Genomic DNA, 20,045 nt, shown 5'->3' with positions numbered 1-20,045 from the left:
CCGCCCGGTTGAGGGGAATAATTTCTCCAAATTATTGAACTTTGGAGATGTAATTTTATAGTGCATTGTAGTTTTCTATTAAGACTCCATTAGCGGTTTGAGGGTGTTAGAGAGGCTGCGGTGCCCTGTTAATCAGAGCGCAGGGAAAGGAGTGGAATGGATCTCTAATCACCTAGACTGTAATCACCTCATACATCACCCAGGCGTACTGGCAAAATAGGACACCCACACACACACACACACAACCACGCACACACACATGTGTGAACATGCACATATGTTAGCAAATGCACATAAACACTTGTGTACATATTGTATAAATGCTCACAGCTGCCATGGACACGCTTAATTCCATTTGTGGCATAACATTTATATTCCTCTTCTCTGAAGGGTATAATCACCATAATTTAAGTTTTACACATATTGTACATCATTCAACTGGCAACATAAAGCTGCACTTATCAATATTTTTTTTACAATGCCATTCGATTAAATTACCATAAGTTGTGTGAAAGTGTTGCTCGTAGTGACAAACCCACACTTATTTGTACTTCTCCTCCGCTCTGCAGAGCTTTTTAGTCTTTTTCAGTCCATAGACCATATTCACACGGCAGCCATTTTCCTGTGATGTGCAAACTCAAAATGGGAAGGACAAAGTTATGCTGGTCATATAAACATAAGGAAGTTGACAGATTATCTTTTCATTGCTTCTCCAATGATCAGCCACTGAGAAAATGGACATGATGGTGTCAAATTTCCATGTAAAACAACATATTCCATAACCCGTTAGCTAACCTTAGCATGCAGAAACTTTCTAGTTTGATTTGTAGTGGGTTTCACTTCCAGATTTGGGTTTGATGTTTCAAAGATGTGTTTAATGTTTTAGAATTAATTCATGCCTTTTCTTTACCATTGTGGAACATGTATCAAACTGCTGAGTTAGCCAGGAAATGGTTGAATGCTAACATTAACTTTTGTTTAACATTAGCTACTGTAAAAGTTATCAAATATGTTGTTGTAGCTTATAATATGACCCTTTGTCCTTCTGGCTTTTCACTGTTCGTTGTGTTTTCAGTTGCAGATCAATCAGTAAATGGTGAAATGATAACTATTCTTCGGATTTCCTACATTTCTAGGATGTGGAACCTAGATAACAACAGTCCCATATGTCACATGAAAATGGCTGCCTTAAGAATATGGTCAATTGTTTTTATTCTCCTGCCCACAAAGTCCTCTCCTATCATACAACCACAGCAGGCACGGAGCGCAAAAGCTATGATAACACCCACTGTATGCCTCTCCAAGAATAGCAATGTGTGCAGCTAGCTTGTGAACACAGTGAACATTTAGAAGCTAAAATGTCCGACATCTTTCACAGGAATTGGTAGAGACCAACACACTGCTGAAAAGGGAGCAAATACTGGACTTACATTCACCAGTGCGGCAGAAACATGACATTAATGATTAGTAATGTTGCTGATCAATGTCTGCTATGTGTACTGTACACAGGGAGCTAACACGTTAGCCAAAACAACCTCTTAAAACCCATGATTCGTCAGGTTTTTAGCTTGCCCCCTCGGCCAAAAAACAATTAATATAACTTTGTCATATTTTATTGGAGAATATTTTTATTTATCTGTTGTCTGTTTCTTTATTTTACAGGGATAGCACAGTTAGCTATAATCTAATCTACTGTGGTCCGAAGGTAGGAGAGAGAGATAACACAACTGTTAAAACACGATGCAAGTGTTTTTGAAAAAATTAATACCACATTATGAGACAGTTTGAAGAAAAACACTGAAATTACTGTGCAACAATATAAACAACAATGCTGAGTTAAGAAAGACGAGAGGTGAATTCCCATCAATTACTTTAATAAATAAAATAATGAGTAATTTACATCACTCATCACACATCAAGGGGGCGTTATCGTGAGATGATGTTGCTCTTTTAGCAATCAAAATTAATTCACATTTTGATTTGAAAAGACAAACACACGCATATAAACAATGAAACCAGAGACGACACTTTGTTTTACCATGTTATATTTTAATTTCTGCAGAGACAAAAATGACAAGCAATTTATTTACACAAACCTGTACAAAAGCAAATTAAATTATGTAAAATATCTCATAAATAGAAGTGGACTTGCGTTCAATACACTTTGCCATGTTCAGCTAAGCTGCGTGCATAGTGACTCATATTAAACGATGATAAGTTTGTTCCTCAATTTCTATATCAACATCCAAGTCGCAGGACAAATAGTAATGGTTAATATTACAAATCTCATTACACACTGTGAAGGCTATATGAATAGAGGAGAGCGCGAGCGGGACACACACCTCGGACAGCGGGGTGCAGACATTTTAATCGGCAGGTGCTGACGTAACTCCGCCTGCCGTGGTCCAGACAACTCGGTGAATATCAGATAAAAAAACGTAAGTGAGTCTATCGGAAATGTGCGCCGTAGTCAGGTGTATCCTTTTCGTCTGAGGTTCACACTACAGCGCCTTTCATCTGATCTCGGAAAAAATTCAAAGCATCACCTCGCAATATCATCGCAAACAATCACACCGCCGCTTATTCGCCGTGCAGGGTTTTCATCACCCCCTGATATGCATATACTGTAAATCCATGTGTGAGTGTTGTGTTGCTCGGCACGTCCCGAGGTGTGTGTTCTGTCGGCTGCTCTCCCTTGCAGCTTTTTTCTTTTTTTTTTTTCCCCAACCCCCTCCCCCTTGCTTCCACTCCTCCTAGTAAACCGTCGCATTAGCATTTTTATCTCCGGGCTCCCTCAACTCTTAGCAGTCAAATGTCTCCAAGCAAGTTTTTTTTTTTTTCTTTCTTTCTTTTTTTTTCTATCCCCACGCTTTACCTTTCTCTGCTTCTATATTCAGTCCTAGGGCTTGTTTCATGCACAAAGTAGGTTACTTGACCTCTGATGTCATACATGTACATGAGTGGAACACGACAAAAAAATCCATTATATCATTATTATTACTACCAACAAGCAACTTTTTGAATGTACCTGTACTCATTCGGGTAATGCACTATGCTAGGAATGGATATTTCGACAAGATAATTGAACCCAGTGAACAATAGCCACTTGCGAGTCGTACGAAGGCTCGCTGACATTTGACCGGCCCAGTCTTCCGAGAAGCCTTTGACATCATGGGGATTTCATCTAAGATATGCAAATGTAGTTCAGTCCGCTCTTAAATGCCACCCCAATCTACTTTTTGTAAGCAACGTAATTGTTTATGCACCATTCCGAACCAACATTGAATCATACCAATTGGTATAAAAAGGCACAATTGCATATTTGCATTCACTCTAGTATTTTTTTTTTCTTTTTTTAAAGTTTTTTTTGTTTGTTTTTTGTCTTTTTTTCAGAAGCACTCTAAATATACAAAGTGGCACCAGATAAAGAAAAAAAGAAAAAAAAAAAAGGAAAACACGCAGTACATTGTCATGATCGTTTTCGACCGTTGTGGTGTAAGAAAATCGATGCACGGGATTACAAAGTAAAATACAAGATGGAGATAAAAAAGTTGAAAATGTCGCCGATACAAAGTCGGTGTAAAACGAAACGTGAAGGTTTCGGTTTTGTGTGGCGATAAGAGGAGACACTTGATGAAAAGTATGAAAACGTTAAAAAGGAAATACATGGTCCTTACTGATGTACTAAGTTGTACTACATGTTTCTTCAGGTATAACAAAAGCAAGCAACAAGGTGGATTTCCATGTTTACAGGGAAAACACTTTTTTTTTTGTACATTTTGTTTTACAGTTTTTTTTCTTCTTCCTTCTCAGTAAGTGAAGTAAGTTCCCATTTAAACGTGCAGTAAAAAGTAAATATTCATGTATACAGTTTGATAAGTATAGGAGCACTTTCCTTTTCGAACAACGAGTAGTACTTACAGACTATTAGATGGCCCCGGAGTGCAGAGAAAAAAAAAAAAAAGCAGCTCCGGTCCAAACCAAAGGGGTTCTGCTAACATACAAAAAAAGTTCCATTGCATCTGATATTCTTTTGCTTTATTACAGTCATGAGATTTTGCGCCTCTGCAGCTGCGAAAAAAAAAGAAAAGAAAAGTAACATCACTGTAGACAGGGAGGCACAACATCTCAACATTGTCATGTGTCTGTGTGTGAGTGGCCATTAAGCGTCAGCACTGAGAATGGAATGGATGCTTGTATTTTTTGTTGTTGTTGGCCGAGACATCACATTCTTATCGCTCAGTCTCAATCCTTCATGTAATGCGTACGTAAAGCATTGTTCTCCCGGGAAAGCTATTTTGTGTGTGTGATGGAGGGGGAGGTTGGTGGGTGGGATGCTTCATCCAGTTTGCGAAGCTTTGGTTTCACTTTGACACCGTAATCCAAAAAAAATCGCTCCCTGCTCTCCGCGACGTCACTTTCTGATTGTTCTCCATTGAGCTGATTCTTACATTCGTGCTCAAAGATGCCCGTCGCCACATACTTGTATGGAAAGCGACATCTGCTAGTGCTAAGAGGACACGCTCTCGCTCGCTCTCTTGCTCGGAAAGCCACGTGTGGCCGGTTGACGTCACCTTGAAGGCTTGAGAAGAAGTGAAAAAGAAGTGGATGCTTGTTGGTCACGTGTACATTATGGTATTTATTGCTCAGTCTATCACACAAAATCAAAGAAATAACAGTAGAAAGCTGTCCTCCGCAGCTGTTATCAGGAGCAGCTCGGCCATGTTTGCGCCCTCCTATGCCTATTATCGGTGTACATCGACAGTATACACTAAATATAGCCAAAAAAACACACATTATATACTGCATATCTGGCCTGTACACTCATACACTTTCAATTGCACCTCCATAATTTGACTCGGCATGCCGCACACCGTGCTTGCCCAGGCCTCATTTACATGGATCTGTTTTTTTCTGCTCCTGCATATACGTGTGATTGAGAAAGAAAACGGGGCACGTATTACAAAGAGATCTGAATATGCACAACCTTGTACACACATGCTTTTCCAGCCGACGCGGTGATATGTCATGGCTCTACTGTAATTTTGCATTTCGTAAAAAAGGATTGGGGGGGGGGGGGGGTTTGGTCTCGACCTCGGCAATCAAAGACAAAGAACGAAGAGACTGAGGAAGGGTCGCAAGACGAAGAGGGGAATGAGAGCGGTTAGCGTTGTCGCTGTGGTTCCGATGCATATGTACAATGAGTGACACCTGTGAAGAGCGCACACACACTGGTTGGGTATCGATCAGTCATCATGTGTTCATCGCCAGTGTTGTCGTAGTCTGAAGCAAAGGTGGCATTGCAGCAAAAATTCCGTCGAGTCCTATTTCGGTCCACAACTCACACAAGTGTCCCTCTGGGCTGAGTATTTAAAGCTTAGTCTTTCCCGTCCGTTATAGGATTGCAGTATGATCAAGTTTTGGTCTGCTGTTTAGCAGCTTTTATTAGAAACAGTCAAGGTGAAGGAATCCACGGACAGCTCAATAAGCTAAAGACCATAATGTCTGTATATGAGACATCGCGGCCCGAGTGTTGCACTCCTCCGAAAAAAAAAAAGGCATAACCAGACTCACTCTGAAGTCAAAAAAAGTTCACATGTACAAGTTTTCTAGAAAAAAACAGAAAAAGAAAGGGTCTGTCTTTGTACAGTGTCATCTTCAGGGAATGGGGCCTCCATGGGGGAGCAGTGGGGGGGGTAATGCATGCATGTACTGTATATGTAAAATGAGCTGAATATTGTACAGATTGACTGTCAGGCAGCAGATCATGTCCCAAGAGCCCGACTCGCCAGTAGAACAGCCTCGTCCCAAGTCCCATCACTGCCCTCAACAGTTTTTCCTCCTCCTCCTTTTCTTCCAGGTCATGGCCGGAGTTAGCACTTTAAAAAATGGTACTATGTTTATATATCCACTTAGAGTTTTCATTAAGGAGCTGTCGTAAAAGTCTTTGGAGAGAGTTTAGTCCTACCTTGCGCAGAACAAGGGCGGCTAAGAAGCTTCTAGAGCTCTAACGGTGGCGGGTAAGCAGCTATGCTTAGTTTTGAATGCGTCAAACCCTCCCAGCTCACAGGTACACCTCCCTTCGCGTCAGAGTGCCACAGGACGTGGGCTTGTACTCCCCGGTAGGTGCCAGTGGGATCTCCTCAGTGGGGTGGCCCAGCGTCTCCTCCCCACTTCCTGGCGAGCCGTAGGAAGGCGAGCCGAAGGCCTCGTAGGATGAGGAGGAGGAGGCCATCTTCTTGTTGAGAAGGTTGCGATTGCGGTCGCCCATCATGTGAGCGGAAGTGGGGTCTCCGTTGGCCATGGCGGCCATGGCGAGGGTCTCTTGGCTGCCGGGCTGCTCCGCGCTGCTGCTGCCGCTTCCGCTGCCGCTCATGAAAGTGGAAAGCTTTGGTTGTTGTGGGGTGGTGGTTGACTTGGATGGCCGTCGCTCAGGCGACGTGCGCACAGGCATCCAGCAGGAGTCCGAGTGGCCGTACTCGTCGCATTCCCGGGTGCACTTGCCAGTCATGGCTACGTCAGGCAAAGGCCGGGCGTCTAGAGGAAGAAGAAGGAGAGAAAAAGTAAGCAATGCTGTTCGTTTCACTAAAGTGGGATATTTAATGAGAAACTACCTTTTTTTTTTGGCTAACTTGCACTAAGTGTTTGGTGTGATATGTCGGTTGGCTTTTTTTATGAGTTTTCTTAAATTAGATGCGTGAATCTGCATTTTCTCCCTAATGAGGTCATCAGCGCATCTGAATGTTAATGGAGAAGGTGGGAAAACAATCAAAACTGGTCACGATTGGTCACCAGGAGCCCTGCTGCTGACAGCTGATGTGACGTTCTGAATTGTATCACTCTGTTGAACACAAGTCAGCTCGTACGGATAAGGTTTGCATGTTTTTCATGCAGGAGCCCCCATACCACATGACAGAAACAGCAACAGAAAACAACAATGAAACGAGGAGAAAAAAAAAGAGTCCACTGGCTACGACAACAGCCTCAAACTAAAAAACAGTGGCGTGAATCAGAGTTGAAATAATGTCATGCTTCAAAACGTGTTTGTGCTGAGAGGGGGAGGGAAGGGGAGGGGAGGGGAGGCAGAGATGGAGGGAGGAGGGAGGAGGTCAGTTTGTGTTTTTTCAGCTCGCCTTGGTCTAGAAATTAAGATGCAAAAATTAGGCCCGCTCTGTGTCTGCGGTGTGTGTGTGTGTGGGTGAGGATGTGTGTGCGCCAACAACACCCTATTTTTCTTATCTGGTGATTGACAGACGGCAATCACATTCTGATCTAAGTAGCTTAATAGCTTTGTGTGGCTAAAGCGCCCTGATATCCTCTTAAATCCACTAAATAGGGGTCTTAACCAATTACCTAGCTAGGAGCCGGCCTCAGATTAACTGCGTCTAATGTATTATTGTGGAAAGCAAATTATGTGCTTACGATGCTACGCCAGGACAACAGGTTTGACAGAAACCCCACTGCCAGTGACTACTGTCAGACAGTGCAATAGTTTATTCCAGTATGCAGTGTGTGAGAGATAATTATCCCAAATGCAGCAAACCAAAGCTGAGTAGCTGGCTCAATATGAGACGGAAAAACTGTGAGGCGGGGAAGGAAGGAGGAAGGAGTCTACTCCAAGAAGCCCTGACCGAATGCTCAGACATATAACACAGTGCCAGAGTTAATAAGAGTGCCAATGTTATAGAGATGCTATGTTAGATGTAATTTATTCATGACCTGATGCGAAAGTATGGAGAAAAACCAAAAATCAAGCAGAAGCGAGGGTGAGTGCAAACCAAGCCAAGCATGCCTTTTGCACATAGTAGAAAGTAAAAAAGCAAGAGTTTGGACCATGGCTTACTTTTAATGCTCTTTTTCTCCTGTAAAAGAAACAAAATAGAACAGAAATCACTCTTTATGTTTTTGCACTTGTGCGATAGTATATATATTGAATGTATAAGAAACCCCTTTGAGCAGCATTGAAACTGGAACTAAAAAAAAAACCAAAACAGTGTTATGCAGAGCAGACACATGACTGACGACACAATGCAGCCGAGACAAGGACAGCAAAGAAAGAGGAGGAAAAACAGACAATGAGAGTCCTCGGCAGTCCTACTGATCAACACATGAATTCACTACGGATATGCCTTTCAGCCAAACGTTACTCCAAGAGTGCCATTCCTGCCCTGCCAGAAATCTTATTTCTACTAAATACCTATTAGAAATCCATTTTCGTGTCACAAATTACCTTTGTCAAGCATCAACTGATGATTGCCAGTCAATATACTGTATAGCCAATGCCTCAGGGGAGCAACTGCCGCTTGATGGAAAAATCAAATAACTTTTTGTCATTAGCGAGCCCCGACAGCTGAGCAGTTGTGTTTAATGAAATGTAAATTGCAAAATAAATGAGGAGAAATGCAAGAAAATAAAGCAAAACAGAGCGATGCAATGGCAATCAAAAACAGTTAAAGGAGACTTATGATACTTTTTTGTTTTTATAGGTTGAAAGTTAAAAACTGCACAGACAGAAGCTCCTCTCTCCCACTGAAAACACGGCTTCTTAAACGCCTCGTCAGTAGTCCCTGCCTTTTTGTGACTTTATGATATCACACTTCGCATAATGTATGCCTCAGAATGGATTTAGCAGAGCTGCTCTGTTGGGTACCGGCGCAGGCGTGTGTGAGCTGACCAATCAGAGCGGAGCGTTCAGGAGGGGGGGGCCTTAAAGAGACAGGACGCTAAAACAGAGCGTTTCAGACAGGGTGACAAAACTGACGTGTTTTCTGAGCATTAAAACACGGAAACCTGTTCTGTTAGTAACCTGAAACAAGACTGTGAACCTGAAAATGAGCAGAATCTGTCTCCTTTAACATTCCAGCTGCATGTGAAAGTGATAACAGCGGCTGTGGAACACGGCAAGAAAGAAAGAAGAGACGTCTCCATCTCCCTCGCTCTCCTTCGCTGCTGGAAAAACACAGCTGTCAAAGAGACAAGCGGACACCAGGTACCGATCGTCTCGCTCATTTACAGCAACGATTGAGCCATCAGGCTACCCACAATGCACGGCGTTTCTCACGAGAGCCCCCTCCGGCGCCCTGCCCCAGTATGCTCATCCAACCCTCTGCATCATCGTACCAGCCGCCCCGCACGGTGAGCTGCTGAGGTAGTTAGCCGGAGCTCTTGTGTGCTGCGCGCGCTGAAAGGAGGCTGATTATTTCCTAGCCACGGTCCATTGACTCTGCAGGGCTGCTAAAAATGAAGACGTTTCCCACTGAGCTAATGAATTGGGCTGCTATATCAAAGCAAAGAAATGCTTTCCTCCTTCAAACACGTGTCACCCCATTTAAACTTTGAAACCACTTAAATCTATCCGTCCTGTGGCTCTGGACAAATAAATACGCAAGAGTCGAGTTCAGCCTCAGCTAGTATTTGAACCTGTTGGCTTAAGAATAGCTGTAGGGTGCGCTAAAGTCATTTTTAAACCCTCCCGCCAAAGACTTGTATTTATTCATTTATTAATTGATTTAAAGAATCTTCTCTCGCAGAATGAAAGCAAACGCATCGAAACGTTGCTGGGAAATAATCAATTGTAATAGTTTCGAGTGTTTTCTGCAGAGAAGACACGCAACGTCGCTCCCAAACATATCCATAGGCCCTTTCGAGACCCAATTCAGAAATCAGGACGTAGAAAATATCTTCAAAGAAAAAAGCCCTCAGAGCGCACACAGCACTGTAGCAGGCTTTTGTTATATATTCACAAACATCCCGCAAGCCCACACTATCAACCGCGGAATAACACAATACAAGTGGGTCACTCTGCTGTGTTAAAAAGCCTCCCTGCAACGCTGAGAGCTGCTCGAGGAGGCCCCCTCCGTCCCAGGTTGCGGTCCCGAGGGTTGAGGCCTTGTTGTTGCCAGAAAACAGAGGCTCGGTCAGGGTCCTGCAGGCAAGGCTATCTCCATTGCTGCGAGAGAGGAGAGCTTTTTAGCCAAGCAGAGCGGGGAGGGGAGCGGACGGGAGCTCATAATACCCCACAAGCCATTAGCCCTCTTTTACATTTTACTCAAAGGAGGCTTCCGGAGGGGAGAGGTGAGTGAAGGGAGTGATTGGCAGATGAGTTAGAGGGGCACGACGGAAGAGAGAGGATGTAATTCCACGCGCTCAGGCCGAAGTGATGATTACCCAGCGGTGCTCGGGGATATTTGCGCCTCACACTGTGTCTGTAGTGGAGACTTTCTTCATTTGTGCGAGGCTGAAAGTGGGCCACTGGCTGCACTGGTTGAGCAGCGGCTTTTCTTAGCTGGGCTTTAGTCAGCCACCCTATCAGCTGACTGGCTTACACTGTGGGATATTTCAAAAGAGCCTCCGATGCCGGGGTACAGTAGCAATTCGATGCGCCGTCTTTAGATGTTGCAGTGGTAGGAAGGAGAGAGAGAAAGGCGGAGGGGTTAGACTGTCATCGCTTCTGGGCATATGCGCACTAATGTCTGTTGCGTGGGCCTTTCTGGGCAATTACAGTTCAGCATGTTTGTTTGTGTCGTAGTACAGTACACTGTGTTTGCACAGTGGCATGTCAGCAAAGTCACTTGCCAGTCCAGATCCGTCCACGTCACAGGCGCTCTCGCGTTTGAGCCTCGCCATCCCCCGCACCATCCTCTCCACATTACCGCTATGAAACACTTCTGCACAGACTGAAGCTCCCTGACCTTCTGCCCTCTTTTTTTCCGGCCGGCAGACTCAACCCAAACAGCTGAGGCGCTGGGAGGAAGGGCGGGAGGGAGGGAGAGAGGGAGAGGGAGGAGGACAAAACAGAGGTGACGTGCCCGCGTGCATTTCTTTTTTCTTTTTTGTTGCGTCCACGCTGTGTCTTTGACAGACATTACGGTCGCCCCGGACAGCAGATAGGGGTCAGGAGCGGCGGGGGAGGGATGGATGGCGAGAGAATGAAGGAGAGAGTCAAGGAGGGAGAGAGTGTGTGCTGAGTATAGCAGGGTCAGGGCCTGGGAGAAGGGAAACGGCAGATTGAGTGGAGAAGACAGCATGGCTGCCTCTGGGCCGTCACAGGCCAAACACACTGCCAAAGAGAGCAGCGGAGAGGAGAGGAGAGTCGGGGAGACAAGAAGAGGGAGGAGGAAGAATTGAGGACATTAGCAAAGACAGGAGGAGGACAGAAGGGGAACGCGGGAGGAGAAAGAGTGATGGCGAAGGGAAGTTTGAAAAACAGAGGCTGCACTGTCCTGTAAATAAGTCCATGTGCTCCCAGGTGCTCTCGCGCATTAGCTTAACAAGCCAAAGAGCTTGATTTAGCCTCAAATCATCTCCCCGACAATGAAGCCCTGTGTGCAAGGCGATGCTTATCTCGCCATTTAACTTAATCCAATGTACTTCCATCACAGGGAAGCTTAAAAAAGAAACCTCCAAATGCCATCGACAACTCGTCCGCATGGTTCCAATTTCAAGCCAAAATGGGACATCTTCTCGATCAAGACGGGGAAAGAAGAAGAGTCTTATTTTTTTTTGGATGGGTGGGAAAAGGCGCGAGAGGGCGCCTGTGTGAGAACGGCGAGTCTGGCTTTTTGGAAATGGGCTCGTGATTGCCTCGTGCCCCTCATCAAAGGCCTCCCTGTACGGACAGATCTATTCGGCGCGGAGGCAGAGCAATCAGCGCCGAGATGACAGTGTACATTGCCGGGTGTCACACAGATTACTGCGTGGCGGTCGAGGGAGTGGGGGGAAAAATGAAATATTTATCCGGGGAAAACCAGCTGTTGGGAGCACTCGTGACAAAACGGGAGTAGCGAAAAAAGAACGATGACGAGATGCAATACGAGGAGACGGAGGGGGGAACAAAAAGGAGCGTAAAAACGCGCTTGCGTTCCCTTCCGCAGTCTTTCTGCCTTTCCTCTCGTTCTCGCCTCTAATAGGGTCCCGCTTAATTAGGTGAAACTCGCCGACTAATTGTGGTGTAAGAGCGAGTCTCCGCCGCATTTGGCTGTCTCGCTTTGCAGGGCCCCTGTGGCACTGCATCGCAGCCGAGAGGTCCTGAGCATCAAAGACAAGACAGGCAAGACAGCACACACACAACTGGGGGTGGCTGTTGGGGGGGAATGCAAGGAAGGAAGCGGCAGAGAAAGATAGAAGAAGAAGAAGAAGAAGAAGAAGAAGAAGGGGCCTGAGAGGAGAAATGAGGTGAGGAAGTGCAGGAGCGGCGAGAGAAAGAACAGGTTGCTGAATTATTAACGCCTTGACGGCGAGTTCAGACAGAACAATATCCACAGGAAAAAGCGATATTTGTCTTACTCTTGCTGAGATGTTTGCCAGAAAATTAAGGAGGGATGGGAGAGAGAGAGAGAGAGGGACGCGCGGTGGTGGTGCATGGGAGAACGAGAACAAAAAAAGCGCCGTCCTGGGGAGCGATGACCTTTGAGGGAGCGCGAGTCATGCCGTGCACGGCGAGCGACGACATTAATTGATGGCATTAACGTCGGCGGTGGAGATTCTCTCAGCGGCGCGGTTAAGTTAAATCCGAACCTCAAATATGTAACCCCGAGATCTCGCAAGTGGGAGGCCAATTTGATCGAAGGAGCGGAAAATAACTCTTAATTACTGTTGTGTGCACAGGAAGTGATGGTATTTCATCAGTCGCCTTCGCCCTCCTTCGTCGCCGGCTCGTCCTCGGCTTTTCGAGCTTTAGCCGTCGCTGCTTACAGGCCCAGCTGGAATGCGGGAACGCCGTTCAAAGTGGCAGCAGGTGATCTATTCTCCGCCTTCTGAACCCCTTGAAGTATTTACTGCCTGGCAAGGGCGACTGAGGGAATAATCTGGGGCCCCCCGCCACTCCTCGAGAGGTGCGGGACGGGGTGTGAAAAAGAAGAAAAAGGGGGAGTGAGCGAGTGAGAGAAAAGATACAGGGCCCCGATCGAGTTTTGTAATGAGCTATCACCTCCTTTTGCCTTGCCTTTTTCCAGATGCCCGACCTCTGTGTGGAGCAAAAGTACACATGAAGGCCGTCCGGGAGACGTTTTCTCGGGCTACATACAGGCGGATCACTCCCTCTTTTCATTCCTCCGGGTGCTCGCACGCTAACTAGGCGTCACAAAAAACACCGCAGGTCGGCATCACGGGTATGATATGGCCGCTTTTTTTTTTTTTGTCCCCGCTTCCAGCAGGGTCAGTGGTGCTCTTTCTGGAATAATGAATATACTGCGGCCCGCTCCTGAGGTAATTAATCGAAGGGGAGATTAACTAGCATAATTTCATTCTGGTGTCGATCTCTCAGCCAATTATCAAAAATGCGGCGTGCACTCTCCCTCCCCTCGGCTCACCTCCCCTCTCCACCGGGTCTCAGCACTCGAGAAGCCCGTAAATAAAGCGTCCCCACGTGTCACGCTCCCTCATCCATCTTGCACGCGCGCTCGCATGCAGGCAGCGGCCGTGTTTACTGGAAGCATACTTTCTCCATCTAGAACGCAAACAGCGGCCAGACCAGTGTCCTCAGAGCGCCTCCGACCCCTGACCTCATCTATAAGTGGAACAGCAGCAGGATGATGTGCAGGCAAGGAAGAAGCCGAGTGACTCATCCACTCTGCTAATAAGAATGATGGTGCTGGCTTCCTGCCACACACACAAACACGCACACTGACGACTAAAAGCTTGAAACGAGTCAAAAACAATATCCCCTCAAATATGTGCTGAAAATCTGAAAAACAAAGGAGATTTTCTCATCAGGCTTTCACGTTATCCTCGAGGCATCACACTTTTAATCACCTTTGCTTACTAACCTCACATCTCTGTACATGTAATTCGTTCACGGCTGAAAAAACACCCAATTACAGTATGAAATAAAGGCACCACAGCTCCTTTTTTTTTTTTAAATACTTTTTTTTTTTTTTAAGCGTCTTGTTTTCTTCCTCTGCATGGCACTCCGAGCTTATACAGAATACTCCGAAAGGGAAGAGCCGCAAGGATTAGCATTAGCCGCTCTTCCATGGTGCACGCATGCAACACTGCTAGCAGCCGATAAAAACAATATGGCAACCGCACACGCATACGGACGCCGTGCCGCTCGGAGGGAACCAACACATTATATACATGCAGCTTGTGTGTGCGCGGCATTCCCAGCCACAGACAAGAAGACAAGCAGCAGCAGCAGCAGCAGCACACAGTATTATTTGATAAGACAAACACAGGATGAAGGAGTGGTGGTGGTGATGGTGGTGGCGATGGTGGCGGTGAGTGTGTAGAAAATGGTAGGGCTTACTGAGCTACTGTGAGCAGTGGTGTGAGCAACGAGGGGTTAAATCAGTTTTCTTTTATTGTTTATTATTCCTCTAAATTCTCTCTCTCTCTCTCTCTCTCTCTCTCTCTCTCTCTCTCTCTCTCTCTCGCAATGCCATCTCCCCTCCTCTCCCTTGCTCTCCCTCTCTCTTTAGAAAAAAAAGAAAAAGAAGTGTCATTGCTTCTCCTCCACTGTTACTCTTATCGCACACTCCCAGGCACGCTCACACAATAGCCTGTTTTACACCATTAAATGGTTATTTGTCAAAATACAATTTCGATTAAATCCTCCCCCCAAAAAGAAAAATAATAAAAAAAAGAGAAAGGTCAGTGATTTGTGCTTTTTTTTTTTTTTTTAACTGATCGTACTTATAAGAGAAAACATCTTAATCATTGCGAGGCACACTGTAGAGGTAGAGGTTTAAAATATATGTGGCTCCAGTGGATTTCTTCATCTAACACACTTTACAATAAACGGCGACTGCACCGAAGACGGTTCAAGTTCAGCACATGTTCCCCCCTAAGCAGCATATGAAATATGAAGCTTTAACAAGAAGTATTATACCACTTGGGCGAAGAGTCTCATAACAGTAGCAGCACATTTGCATCAGAATTTCATTATGTCTTAAATTTAGTATGACCTACATTTTAAGAAATGCTTTTGTATTCATGCATTTTCATTTCAACATGGGAAAAAAAAAGAAAAAAAAAAAGGCACCAGACCGACGCACCTCATGTCTAAAAGAAAGGCTCCACTTGTGATGTGTGGTTAGCGGTGGCCAGCTAGCTGGTTAGCTGGTGAGTCAGCCAAACAACACCCACTACCTACCACGCCTGTCATCCTGAGTGTAGCAATTAGCCCTCAGCTGCTAGCACATTCTAGGCCAGAGTGAGCTAGGCACGGGTGAGTCACGACCTTAATGGAAAGCTAGTGGTGGGAATGGGGTGGGGGTAATTATGCTGACCTCGAGGGGACAGGCTCGCTCGCAGCGATTTTCAGCATGTGGGCTCATAAACAGGCACGCCGAGCTCCACTCCAGGGCAGAAAGAAGAAGGCAAATTATCCAGGGCCTGTGTTTTTCCAGGGGGGATTAGTTTGTCTGTGTTTGAGCAGGTTCACAGAACATGATGGGCTCTTGTGTTCCGCCTTAAAACTCTGAGGGCCTTGTTGATTTAGGTGGACAAGTGTATACTGTTTACTGGTGGTTTACTTGTGGGAGTTGTGAACATTATTCCCATCTTAATTTAAAATCCCCTGTCAAATATGGGACCAGACTGTTATGATAGTCTAGTTGGACCGTGGATTTAAGATGGCGCACTCTCACTCATTACAAAAACCAAAACCAAAACCAAAAAGCTCACTCTTTTAGCCAAGCTTACACCCACTACCTGGAACTTTTGGTCCCAGGAACTACTTTTCAAGGAACTACAGGAGTTCCTTAAACCCGTAGTTGTCTGTGTTTCCACTATGGTCTAAAGATAAACAGAGAATAAAAAATTAGTCAAATATGGCAGCATGGTCAGTGGCCTTAAGATTCAAATAATGACACTTTACCTACCCCCATAGTGCCAGTTTCCCACGTGAAGGGCTCTATGGTCAAATTAGCCCTAACACATGATATGCAATATCCGGCTACGCTTTTAAAATAAAGCTTGCGAGCAAGCAAGTCACATTTTATGACATATTATGCTTATTAAGGTTGTCTAATGTCACAGCTTGGCTAGGGTTAGGCTCCAAAACTACTTGGTAAGGTGTATGCACAAAAACTACATGGTAAGGTTTAGGTACAAAAGTACTTTGCAAGGTTTAGGTACAAAAACTACTTGGCAAGGTTAAGGCACAAAAAGTACATGGTAAGGTTTAGGTACAACAACCACATGGTAAGGCGTATGCAAAAAAGATTACATGGCAAGGTTTAGGCACAAAAGTACTTGGCAAGGTTTAAGTACAAAAACTACTTGATAAGGTTTAGGTACAAAAACTACTTTGTTACGATTAAGTACAGAAACTACTTTGTTAGGTTTAGGTACAACATCTACATGGTAAGGTTTAGGCCCAAAAGTACTTGGCTGGGTTTAGGTACAAAAACTACTTTGACAGATGTAGGTGCAAAAACTACTTGGTTAGGTTTAGGAAAAGATCATACGTTGTGTTAAAAGAACTACGCTTATGTAAATTATGCAAGTAAAGTTAATAAGATAACCTTAAATCAAATCGCTCTTGACCCTTGGTCTCAAACAGGATGGGAACCCCAGACTTTTGTTGAGTCATCTTTCCTATTATGCCATGACTATTTTTAACTCGCATGCCTCATTATTAAGATACTGGGATGTGACAACACTCCTCGACACAGCATCACAGTGTAAAGCCCAGGGTAACCAAACAAAAGATCAGACACGTTTTAGAGACATTTCCCTCTCGAACAGACAGGACTCCTACTGGGAGGGTTAAAAACAAACTGCATCAAATGGCTCTGCACAGTGCAGCCCCCTTGATGAAAGTACTGAAAGGAAGTGCCAGTCAGCAAATGGCTTCTCCAGCACCTCTTTAATGTATCCTTGAGTCTGGCCAGGGTGTCTCTGCTGTGTAAAACCTCCTGCAGTGTTCGAGTGTTCAAACATTGAAGGTGACAGCTTGAAGACCACGTCCTACGTGAAAGACATCTGGCGAAGGATTCAGCCCAATTTGAATACTAGTCACAGGTTCAAAAACACATCCAGATGTACTGCGCAATGATATAAATGTCATCGTGTGTTGGGCCTGATCCTGCCAGGAGAAGCTCGAGCGCTCAGTCAGAATTGTCATCTTTGATTTCTTGAGTCCCTTAAACACTCTCCAGCCACTCTTGCTTGGGCAGAAGCTCAGAGCGATACAGCCTGATAACGCCAAGGTGTCCTGGATTATAGACTATCTCAGAGATAGGCCACAGTTTGCTCCCTCCCGAGGCACTATATTGGATTTGCAGAAAGGCACTGTTGCTTCACCTTCCTTATTCACTCTCTATCTTTCACTCAACTATCGGTCACGCCACCTCCAGATTTTCTCTGATGATTCCTCCATTATGGTTTGCATCCATAAGAGAGAGGGGGAGGCGTATTGTATGAGTCTGGTAAGGAGATCTCGCTGTTTGGTGCCAAGGAGGACCATCTGAAACCGAACATTTGCAAAATGGAATAAGGCTTATGCAGAGGATTTCTGATGACTGACAATATAATGACATCTGTCATCCTAGAGTTTTAACTTTGAAATGTGCTTTAAATACATCAAATGACTCCTTATTAAGGCAAAGTAATATAAGATAAGTTAAGATAAGATAAGATGGGGAAAATGGTGGCAGAAATGGTAGCACTTTATAACAACCATAAATGTTAAATTTATAGTTAATTAATCATTAGTTATTAGTTATTTCACTGTTAACAAACAATTCAGTGTTTTGTAAACCATGTACTAAGCAACTGTTTATTATCATAACTATAAACTGTAACTGTAACGTTGCAGAAACATCTACTGATGTTAGCATGCTATCCAACTAGCCCTGGTCTGTCCTGATCCAAAGCACCTGTGCTAGTCCTTGAGTGCCCAGCTGGCTGCACAGCTAACTGCACAAGCTAGCTAACAGCAGCTACAGTTACCAGCAGTTATCATTATAATATGCTGCCCCCTATGTGTTTTGATTATGAATTCGACAGGTGGCCAATTTTTACATACTGCGCCTTTGAATTACAGGCAATTGCAGCACACATGAAGCACCCACGACTTGTGTTATACTTATAGAATAGGATTGGATATAGATAAGTATAATGTATGGTGAACAGTAGTGTACAGCAACATAGCACAAAATAATAAGTAGAGTATGAGAATAGTATAGTACAATAGTACTGTATTATTATCACTTGGTTTATTTATCAGTATGAGTACTATCCATTTTCATCATGCACTTTTGTGTTGAAAGCGTTAATAAGTACAAATAATAATTAATGCACATATTTTTCCATGTTACCCTTATATATTTAATTATATGCAAGTGTCACCGCAAGGGCACACAAGCTGTGTGCACACCACCCTCGTCCTCTCCCCATCCCTAAGAGGTTTTGCATGTTGGGTCAAATTATGCACCGTGAAGAAGCAAAAAGCCCATCCGAACATTTCCACTATCTTTTGCTCCGTGCCCCTGCTGCACCAGCTGAGGGAGTGTCGGCGACACTGACACACCACATCTTAAACATTCATCAGTGCACGATTCTGTTTCCAGCAACAAACGCCACAGGGAGACAACAAGGCTCCTTTTCAGTCATCACTCAAAAGTCGCTTCCTATCCTTGAAGCTCCGAATCTAGATGCGAACGCAATTGAAGACTGGAGAGCGAGGCTCACATTAACATTTGCATGTATCACATGGATGAACAAGAAAGGGAGATGATTGGAAGTGAAACAGGCCCTGGATTTGGAGTCGCTAACCGTACCCCTCTTTCAACCCCACAACACACACACCCTTCTTAACAGGCCAGTTTAGCAATATAGAACTACATCACCATGGCTGGAGCCCTACACAGTGTATTATTTAAAGCACCAGGGGCCCAATTTGTCACTCTGGCGGGCTCATCACAGGCGAACATCCTTTATGAAATGCACTTTTCACGCTGCCTGTCGGAGGATCAAAGCAGCAGCAGCCTTGCCCGTTTCTCCCTCTTCAGTTTCCCTGCTCCGATTCCCACAGACAAAATGAGTCAATTTAAAGCAAATGGATCCCCTATCAAAATAACGAGAGCGAGTGGGGGAGATAGACAGGGAGAAAGAGATTCATATCGTGGGTGGATGAGGTTTGGACAGGTGGGCAGTAACTAGGGAATATGGACACTCAGCCGCTCTTGTATTGACTGAAAATGGTCAGATGTAGAACATAAATGCCATCACAGCGTTTTCAGCTTGGAGTCAGTTTTCAGCTAAAGTGTCACAGATTGTCAGACAAAGAGTGTAAAAACTCAGCTTGTGGTTAAAATAGCCTATTCCTCTTCTATTTCTATGAGGGTCATATTACAATTGCGCAGTATGTGGATTTATTTCTAGTAAAATCATAATAATATCATAATACACTTCATATTTCATCATTTTGTTCATTTTGATAGCACTTGTTTGCTCCTAAAACAGTAACTTAAAGGTGAATTCCAGTTAAAAAACAACAAAAACCCTCATTAGTGACATACAGTGGAAGCTGTTGGAAACTACAACGACATTGGCCAACATATAATGTGCTCTTCAGGAATTTAAAATATTATTTTTTGTATCTACTTGATGTGAAGCACAACCTATGATGAGATGGCATTTGAGCTAGAGCACGAGCTAAAGTTGGCCTCACAGAAATGCATCAACAGCTAGCAATAAAAGGTATGTTTGCTAAGTGTTAGCAAGTATGATGTTGCTAGCAACTAGATGCAATACTAAAAGTCTATGTTATAACTAAAGCTAACAGGGTGATAGCTTGCTGGGGTCAAGCTTAGGCGAATCCTGTGTCAGGTTCTTTGAAGTCAAAGTTAACAGTGTATTAGCTCGTAGAGTCTAAGCTAGCAGCTAACGCTGCATTCACGCTATGTTTTCGAAAGGGGAAAAATGGCAGAACCTCCAATTATTCTGACTTAATTGTGTGTCAGGCTCTTTGAAGTCAAAGCTAACAGTGGATTAGCTCACATTGTCAAAGCTAACGGACTAGGGCTGCGTTCACGCTATGTTTTAGAATGGGAAAAATGGAAAAAAGATCTAATTATTCCAAATAAGAAATAGCAGCA

General features: G+C 44.4%; 1 protein-coding gene across 6 annotated transcripts in view; it reads right to left on the bottom strand.

Moving 5' to 3' along the window:
* Positions 1-2,028: 2,028 nt before the first annotated feature.
* Positions 2,029-20,045, bottom strand: part of pcdh7b (protocadherin 7b) — a 118,021-nt gene continuing 100,004 nt past the window's right edge. For 2 of the 6 annotated variants that reach the window (XM_030430128.1, XM_030430129.1), the window contains exons 3-4: positions 7,844-7,862; positions 6,402-6,537 (exon numbers count right to left, since the gene is read on the bottom strand). In XM_030430128.1, coding sequence (XP_030285988.1) covers positions 7,846-7,862 — 17 coding nt within the window. In that variant the 3' untranslated portion in view covers positions 6,402-6,537; positions 7,844-7,845. Of the gene's footprint in view, positions 6,538-7,843; positions 7,863-20,045 lie in introns of all 6 variants that reach the window. The other 4 variants (XM_030430126.1, XM_030430125.1, XM_030430127.1 and 1 more) reach the window with 3 other exon arrangements.

The sequence above is a fragment of the Sparus aurata genome, chromosome 10 (genome assembly GCF_900880675.1).
Source record: "Sparus aurata chromosome 10, fSpaAur1.1, whole genome shotgun sequence".
NCBI classification, from domain to species: domain Eukaryota; kingdom Metazoa; phylum Chordata; class Actinopteri; order Spariformes; family Sparidae; genus Sparus; species Sparus aurata.
Note: the sequence above shows the minus strand (reverse complement) of the source record. Positions and strands in the feature narration are given on the sequence as shown.